This window comes from Daktulosphaira vitifoliae, unplaced genomic scaffold (genome assembly GCF_025091365.1).
Source record: "Daktulosphaira vitifoliae isolate Bord-2020 unplaced genomic scaffold, ASM2509136v1 Scaffold_3, whole genome shotgun sequence".
In the NCBI taxonomy this organism is placed as follows: Eukaryota; Metazoa; Arthropoda; class Insecta; order Hemiptera; family Phylloxeridae; genus Daktulosphaira; species Daktulosphaira vitifoliae.
The window spans coordinates 17994028-18003154 of NW_026099574.1; the positions used below are offsets into that span (position 1 = coordinate 17994028).

Consider the following 9127-nt stretch of genomic DNA (forward strand, 5'->3'; position numbering starts at 1 on the left):
TTTTTTTTTTTTTTTTTTTTTTTTTTTTTTTTTTTTTTTTTTTTTTTTTTTTTTTTTTATTGTTGTCAATGTATAATATTCACTAGTTTTACAAGAAACCCTGAAGTCTATAATTGTTGAGAACGTACACAGTATTTAATGACGTGTTTTTGATTAAAATTATCTGGTTTTCCATTTTGTTTGGATTATTTTTTTTAATTCTTCTAATTTGAGATTGTTATATTTTCTTCAAGGAACTTTTTTTCTTTGTTAAAATTATAATTTTTTCAAATTCAATAAAAGCAACAAATTTTTTTACACATTTTGCTTAATCTATGCCAATAAATGTTAATAATTATCATAAAACGAATAAAAATCGTACATTGATGTTCTATAATCAATATTTAAATTTTTCTGTTCTTTGTATAAACTAGACTTCTAAATATTACCGTCGCGTGCATATGTGTTAAAGTTAAATACTTACGTTTTAAATTACGACTACATACTAGTATGCCATCTATTGGACATGCTGATAATTACATTAAAATGTGTACGAGCTGCAATCTTGCTGTATAATTCTTTACTCGCATGCAGCCCATGTTTGCCATATATACAATCATGTTTGTTTACATAGGATTAAAAAAAAAAATTTAATAAATGAAAATTAAAATAATTACAAAACGCATTTAAAACAAATTTTAATTAAAATTTTTAATTTGGGATATAATTTTCTGTTAAATTGGTACGCTGCGTTTGCACAATAGGTGAACAAATGGTACTCTAGATAGTGGGGTGGTAGTAGAAGGATGTTTTTTAAATGTGATGGGGTGGTATGAATGACGTAATGCCGTCGGCGGCATTCTATCATTATTGACGTTTATGGAGGAGCTCAGTGACCCCATGCAAGGGATGAAGTAGTCTAGTGTAGACGAGGGACGGCGTGGAGGAGATGAATGTCGCGACGAGTGTAGGGAAAGAAAGTGGTAGCGGCGAGACTACGCAAAAATAATATCTTTCGTTTGTATCACGTCCCGGGAATGCTCGTCGTTTGTCGTCGTTACGCATGTTTGTAACGCAAGTTTTTGTTTAGTGCTTACGCTTTAGTTTTTAATTAGTTAAATACCTGAAATGGATTTTTGTGGATTCATTTATAAAAACTCTCATCAATGCGGTACACCGTATATCACAGTAGTACATTACATAAATCGAGTGCCGTCCGTGATGTTGGCTGCGGACGCTGTTGTTATCGTTGGCTAGGGGCTAACCCATAAAATCGTATGTTATCATTATAATTTTTATTTATCAAGTGCCATGGAACCGCTAAACTTAGTGAAACGAAAAAATCGTCCGGTGGCTGTGGTTGCCCCGTCCTCCGTGGTGTCGCCGCCTGTGACGACGGCAGCTACGGCTCCAGTGTTTCCGTCCACCTTATTGTCCAGTTTGTACGTGAATAGCATGCTTAACGACCAGCTATTCCAAAGGGCTGCAGTAGCCGCTCAGTACAGTGCTTCGTCGTCCTTCTGGACACCCGCCAACAGGTTTTGGCAAGTGATGCAACAGCACAACACAGCGGCTCAGCAATACGCAGTGGCTGCATCCGCTGCCGTAGCCGCCGCCACCGCCACCTCTACATCACCCGACCAAGATGGTGATAAGAGATCACTTTCGCCAGCGGCCGCCCCAGCTTCTACCATATCGAGCATCAACTGTTCCCTTCGGTCGGTTTTCATAGGAAATTTTTAAAAAAATGTTTGAGATTTTTTATATCAAACTTTATCATTATAATTTATAACACATTATTTTATAAACCATACATCTATGTGAATGATACTTTATATATTCAATTAATAAATTTAACTCAAGTAAACAACTTTCTATAAAACATCTATTTAAATTAATTACAGGCCTCAGAATGACCACAATAAAAATTCTACGTGTGCAGACGGTCCTAAACACCAAGAATCCGTACAAAATAGTAATAACCAAGGTATGTTTTTGATCTTATTATAATCATTAACTTGTGATAAGTATGTAGAATAATCAACTTAAACATACTGTTTTTCGGTACAGATAAAAAGAAACCTCATATTAAAAAGCCTTTGAACGCTTTCATGTTATACATGAAGGAAATGAGGGCTAAAGTGGTGGCTGAATGTACACTGAAAGAGAGTGCGGCGATCAACCAAATTTTAGGACGACGGGTAAGTTTTTAGCAAGCAGTATTTTGTTTTTTTTTTTTTTTTATTAACCCTTAAGTATTCAAAATTATTAATTATCTGTGTACAAATGGGATTGAGGAAAAATATATTTAAACATTTTTTACAATAGTAATTAAACATTGGGGATCATTTTTAATTGAATAAACTGAAAAAGTGGTTTTGTGTATAATATAGTGGCACTCTCTGTCGCGAGACGAGCAGGCCAAGTACTACGAGAAAGCGCGCCAGGAACGACAACTCCATATGGAACTGTATCCTGGTTGGAGCGCTCGGGATAACTATGGATACGGCGCCAAGAAGAAGAAACGGAAGAAAGAGCGCGTACCGGTCATAGATGCTGGCTCAGGAGGTAGTCCCTCGATCATATTAATCGGCATTAGTTTATATTATTTTACTTTTTTTTTTTTATATATATATATATATATACTTTTTTTGTTTTTCGTGTCCACGTGCAAACATAAATAGCAGCATGCAGTACCGCCCAGGCTAAAGATTTTTACTTACAACAAATTGTCTCATAACATTATTATTTGTCACCTTAAACTGTTTTTACATTCACTAACAGTATGACTTTTCGTCCTTTCGTTCTCTCTCTCTCTCTCTTTTCGACGATCGAACAGTGTTGTTTTTTAGCTTTACCTATTGCAAACAATTCGTATGTACAGAATCCTTACATTTAATATGAGCGTACACACTCTTCCAAACTTAACATGATGTTCTGAATGATAATTGTTAATTTATTTATTTTTTATATTTTATTCATTAGTATTCATTGTTATTTGCAAACGTCACGATCAATCGACTGACTATATATATATTTCCCAAACGCATTGTTCAGTTGTATGCTGTTTAATGCTAATAATATGTGGCCAGAATGAATTATTTGTGTCAGTACGTGTGCCTCTTTAACCCTCGGCGACATGGTATATATTTAAAATATTACCATGTGTTTTATTATTCACATATATTTTTTTATAATTATGTATGTTAAATCGTTACTAACTTATTCACTGTATTAACAATCTTATAGCCTGGTCGTAGCTCAAATATGTTTATACATATATTAGTATATGTGTATACAATAAATGGTTCATACGAAAGAAACGCTTGCGGTGGTCGTGTACCAAAAAAAAAAATAGTTTGGGATGTTTTTTTTTATATATGAAAAAAAAACAATTTTTGGTAGCTTGCTTTTAACGTTTGTCTTATTTAATTTAATAATTGTCAAATTTGAGTTATTATTTTCAACAACAAATTTAGCCGTACAAACACACGTTTAGCTCCAAATAACAACACATAAAATATATATATATAATTCAATAATTTATCAAGTTTATTGTGAAGTTAAGGGGGTCGTTTTTTTTCTCTTATACAACTAGAACATCATCACTATACTCTTTCTTCCGTTGATCTTGGTGTTTTCAGTTGAAAAATGTACCTAGTGTTAGTTATTATTATAATTTTTTTCTATTATTCAATTGCAAAAAAAAAAAAAACAAAATACAAATCAATTTTATCACATTAAAAAATCATTTGTGTATCTGTATGTGTGTGTGTGTGTGGCAATATAGTGGCACGCGTTAGGTCGCGAAGAACAGGCCAAGTACTATGAGTTGGCGCGTCGCGAGAGACAGATACACATGCAGCTCTATCCGGACTGGTCATCTCGCACTAATGCGACACGGGCCAAGAAGAGGAAACGCAAACAAGAGACCCATGACGGAGGTAGAACCCAATAATAAAATCAAAAAAATTAAACCAACCAAATAAAAAAATAAATGCAACAGACGAATAAAATATGATTTTTATCCGTTTGTTAATTTTCTGTCTTCGTAATTTTTATAAATAACTATAATTATTATTAATTTTACTTTTTTTTACGCTAACGCGTTCGTTTCCTGAACACTAGACGCTTTTTTTGATATGAATTTTTCATGATAAATGCACGTTCCCTATTTAAGTACTGCCCCAAATTAATTTTAATTACATGGAAAAATGTGGAAATAAATGTTAAGAACATTTGATAAAGAAAGTGGAGGGAATTACTTATTTATTTCTTAATTATTTTTATTTTATAAATTAAATTAAATTTTTGGAGTTTAACGGGGTGTTTGTCTGGCACAATAATTGTTAAAATCCTATGAACTATATGCATGCTATACTATTATGTTGTTATAAATGTGGTGGCTAATGAACTAGCACTTCTTTTTTATTTTGCTTTTAAATGCCATCTTACGCTTTTACGCTTGTAAAATTAATCTCGTAAATTACCTTTTCGTATAATTTTTATCTTGTTCTAATTACATACAAACTGATATTTTAGGTAACAATAGCATGAAGAAGTGTCGAGCGAGGTACGGACTCGATCAGCAAAGCCAGTGGTGTAAACCTTGCAGGTAATTAAGAAAAAATTTTACCATACGATATTGGTATAATTAATTTGGCTAATAAAAGTTGTTTTTTATCTTAATCTCTTTTTAAATGCTAAAGCACAATTGATACAATTTTTTTTATTTTTGTTCCTTAATTTTTACAATAGTTATTTCTACAATCCACACAGTACAGTTTCACCTTACTATTTATTAAGTTTTATTGTCAAGCCTCTTTAACAAGTTATTAATTTATGCAAATTTTTGTTTAATAAAATAATAATCGACCAGTTGACTTAATTATCATTGTACTCATATTATGATAATACACTTAATGATAATAATTTGTATAAAAAAATGTGTGCTGTATATCTTGGTAGCCACCGCAAACCTATTCAGAAAATGTGTCGTGCCAGAAATATTTAATATTTAACGATAACCTTTTTAAACTGTATGAAGCTTTAGACTTTGTTAATTAATCATTAAAAACACCGCTTTTTTCTGTTAACCATATCAGTCTATGAAGCATATTATACTAAGTTATGGGATGAGAAAAATGCAGTAAATCTCCTAAAATAAATTTAAAGGATTTCGACACATTTTCTGAACTTTTTTATCATTTAAATTTACAAGTGTATAAATTTAGTTATGTTATTTATTGTATTACCATTGGAAACTTTCATAATAAACATATGTGAACAATTTTTCTTTTTGGATAATTTTGAATTATCTTTATACTGTTTTAATATGTTAAGAATATTATATTTGAAATTATTTGTTATGTATATTGTGTATATGACGACTGATATGGTTTATAGCCCTGACGGAACAGGCGGAGGAAGCATCTTATCGCAACACGTTCACGGCTCTTCTAACGCCGCTTCCCCACAGGGACCTACATATGTAAATCTTTAAAAAAAAATCACTGTATAAAATTTTGTCAATAATAACAACCCAAATAATCTTCAGTCTTGTGAGTTCAATTTCCCTAAATTAATGTTTGCTCGTATTTTGTTGTGTGGATTTTCATTTGTTAGTTTTTTCATTTTTATTACTTTAGAAATTTATTTCAATTTCTTTTCTCATCTTTTTTTATCACATTAATAGCGGTTTTATTCTAATTATTAGTTAGCTTTATTTTTATTCGTTGAATAAGTACAATAAATTATACTTAGATTTGACTACTTATATATATTTTTAAGTTTTTGTGTGTGTTTTGTAGCTATTTAGTGTTTTTGATTAAAAATATTTTCAAATTCCTCTGAAATATGATAATACGGGTTCTTATTTATGTTAAAATTTTCGCAGTCGATAATATATAAATTTCTTTTTCTTGTTTATTTAGTTTTAATGTAAAGCTGAAAATATATTTTCTATTAAATCACGAAAAAAGTGGAATTTGAAATTACATTATTATAACTATTGTTAATTTATTAATTTTAAAAACCCACATTTTCTGAGGGTTGCGTGCATTTGTTATTGTTTTAAAATGAATTATTTTGTTGGAAAATTAACTTTAAATTAAATTAATATAAAACTTTGGTTAATTATTTAACTCTTATTATAGGCGTAAAAAACGTTGCATACGATACATAGAGAGTGGTGGTGACTCTGGCAATCAGTCAGATGATAACCAATCCAATGGAAGTCTTGGCCACTCAGATAACGAAGAAGCTGACTCTGTATCTAGCCCTGGAGGATTAAGTGCCTTGTCCAGTCTCACTAGCCCTGGCATGTTAACTCAGGCTAGTCTGTCTCCAGCTACACCTCTTACTCCTCATGTTTCTGAATACGATTGTCCAATGGCCGTTCGTATGCCATTAGCTGTAGTAATACCTACAAGACATCATCAGCCAGTCGGCACTAACCCTCACGACATAAACAATCCATTAAGTGTTAACCAATTGACTGGTGGGGTAAATAATAAGTGCCATCCTAAGGAACAAAATGATCTGAAAAATGGAGTCACCCAACAACAACAACAGTCTGAGCACTCTAGCAGGGCATTGCCTGCTATTAGTGTAACGTAGCGTATATAACGCGAAGCAATAGTTTGACCCGCTCAATTATGATAAATTTATTATTATGTTATAGACAAATCAACATTAGAAACCAGTATATAGTATATTGGGTATTTAAATAGAACTAATACTCTATTTTACTTCTCTAACCATGAAATATTATTCATATGATTGCCATTACTTGATCTTTAAGAGACTAAATATATCTTAAAGACTACTTTTTTCTATAAGTTCTAATTTTTTTTTTTTTTTTTGTGTGTGAAATTCTAAAAAAAAAAGAATTATGTTGTTTATTTGTCACTAATAGAGAACTATTGCTTCGTTATTATTATTTTTCTTTCTTTTTTTATACTTATGAAACTTAGGAAAAAGCATAATGTCATTGAATTATTTAAAAGTAACCATTCTGGTTAATTTTTACATTATTATGTCAGATTCTAGTTAACTCAGATAATAATTTTTAAGGCTGTGTAGTGTTGTATATTCATTTTTTAATAAAAAAAAAATTGGTTGTATATAATAAGTAAATAATAAAATAAAATGTTATAATTTTATATGTGTTCCTAAAATTTCTATTGTATTATTAATGTCTTATCAATAATAACTTAAAGGACAAACAAATATATTTTATGCACAGCCTTAATATTTTTCTACCTCTATTAAATCCAATAAAACTGACTTGTAAAAATGTTATCCGTGAATAGTAGTATCTCTTCTACATAATAATAATAGTGATCATAACAATACTCAAATACTTTAGTAAGTATTATAATTATTCAAAATTTATTTTAAATTATTACATTTTTTTTTTTTTTTACTTTAAAAAATGTTAAAGGTTATTTATTTAAATAAAAATTCATGTATAATAATCAATATATATAAATTTATATATTATAATTTTTTTTTTTTTTGGCATAACGCTAGTCATTTTTGCCAGAATTATTATTAACGTACGAAACCCAGATAAACTTTATTGTTTAAAATTTGAAAAGAGACTGAAAATCAGTTAATATTATTTTATTTCAGTTAACAATTGATATTTGTATGTTTTATATATATTTTTTTTATATATATATATAATTTTATTTATGTGCCAAATTAGCATGACTTTTGTGTTTGTATTGCCATAAGTAACACATTATTCATTATTGTAAATTATTGAATAAACAAAATTAAAAAGCACATTCCAAAAATGTCTACCAGATTTAATTATTATCGTTAAGTTTTTTTCTAATTTAATTTCAATGAATTAAAAAGAAATTTGGTACTGTTACTGTTGCAAAATTATTTTGTAATAATTTAAAACTATCTAGGTACGTAATATATATGTATATGTAATATATTATTATGCATATTAATAAGATTGATGTCTATAAAATTGTTTTTATACTTAATTTTATTTAAAGAAAAATGTGCAATTTGTTTTATATAATTTTATTTGTTTTCATGTCTTGAGATTTATCCCTCCAAAATGATGTTCACTTTAATAATTTTGTACACATTTTTTTTTTTTTTTTGTTATTCTATCGTCTTTTTTACTGTAAGTGTTTTTAGTGAACTTGAACAAAAAAAAAAATGCTGTTGATTCTGATTTCCTTTGTAATATAGTTTAAACATTTTATGTATAAAAATAAACAAGAGTATAATTATTTTAATTAATAATTATTTTTTTCACAATCTAAAAAAATACATTTATAGTATTAAGTTTTTTACTAAATACTTCCATAATTTAGTATTCAAAATATGTTTAAAATTTGGCAACACGTTCGGACTATTTGAATATGATCTAAATGATTTTAAAAAATATTATAAACTCTACATTACTTCAATAATTTTATCCTTATGGGTTTATATAAGAAAAAAATGTTCTCTCCACTAGTATCAAAACCAAGCGTTTTTAAAGTTTTAATAAAAGAAAAGGGTTAAAAAGGAAAATATGAATTAATAAATATTCTTTTGCGTGCACTAATATATAATATAAACATTAGAGATTGATTCCAATTAAGTATTTTAATTTTAATTTAAATACTCAAGATAAGCAATAGTGCCCGAAATTTCAGAAAAAGTATTTTATTATCTCAAGTTGTCATGTATTTATGGTAAGTGATTAATAATTTTGTATTAGTTGAAACAAATAACATTTAAATTACTTATTATTTTCTTATTTGATTGAGTTTATTTTATATTTGAAAACTATTAAGTAGCTAAATTATGAATGTGTCAAATCTCTGAACATTAATATGGAATTCAATGAGGTTGTGTTTTCTTGTTTATTATACTTAAGGCCTACAAGGAGTCTATGGCAATAGCGTAATTATAAATTTTAAAGGGGGTACAAAAAGCTTTTAAAATGTAGAATAAAAAAAAAATTACCACTACTAACCCCCTTACTATGATTTTATGTTTATAAGGGGAGCCGATCCGGAGATCTCCCTTTGGTTGTTCCATTATACTATGCAGTTAATACAGTTGCCAAGGACCCGCACTTAAAAGAGCGCATATAAATAGTAAGTTAAAATAATGTAGTTACTCTATATAC

The 9127-nt window shown here is 28.9% G+C and overlaps 1 protein-coding gene across 8 annotated transcripts in view; it reads left to right on the top strand.

Moving 5' to 3' along the window:
* Nucleotides 1-6843, top strand: part of LOC126902986 (protein pangolin, isoforms A/H/I/S) — a 38234-nt gene extending 31391 nt beyond the window's left edge. For 3 of the 8 annotated variants that reach the window (XM_050680838.1, XM_050680836.1, XM_050680834.1), the window contains 5 exons: nucleotides 1884-1966; nucleotides 2050-2180; nucleotides 2373-2547; nucleotides 4522-4594; nucleotides 6135-6843. In XM_050680838.1, coding sequence (XP_050536795.1) covers nucleotides 1884-1966; nucleotides 2050-2180; nucleotides 2373-2547; nucleotides 4522-4594; nucleotides 6135-6597 — 925 coding nt within the window. In that variant the 3' untranslated portion in view covers nucleotides 6598-6843. Of the gene's footprint in view, nucleotides 1-1883; nucleotides 1967-2049; nucleotides 2181-2372; nucleotides 2548-3769; nucleotides 3924-4521; nucleotides 4595-5385; nucleotides 5541-6134 lie in introns of those variants that run through there. The other 5 variants (XR_007703393.1, XR_007703392.1, XM_050680837.1 and 2 more) reach the window with 5 other exon arrangements.
* Nucleotides 6844-9127: the final 2284 nt, after the last annotated feature.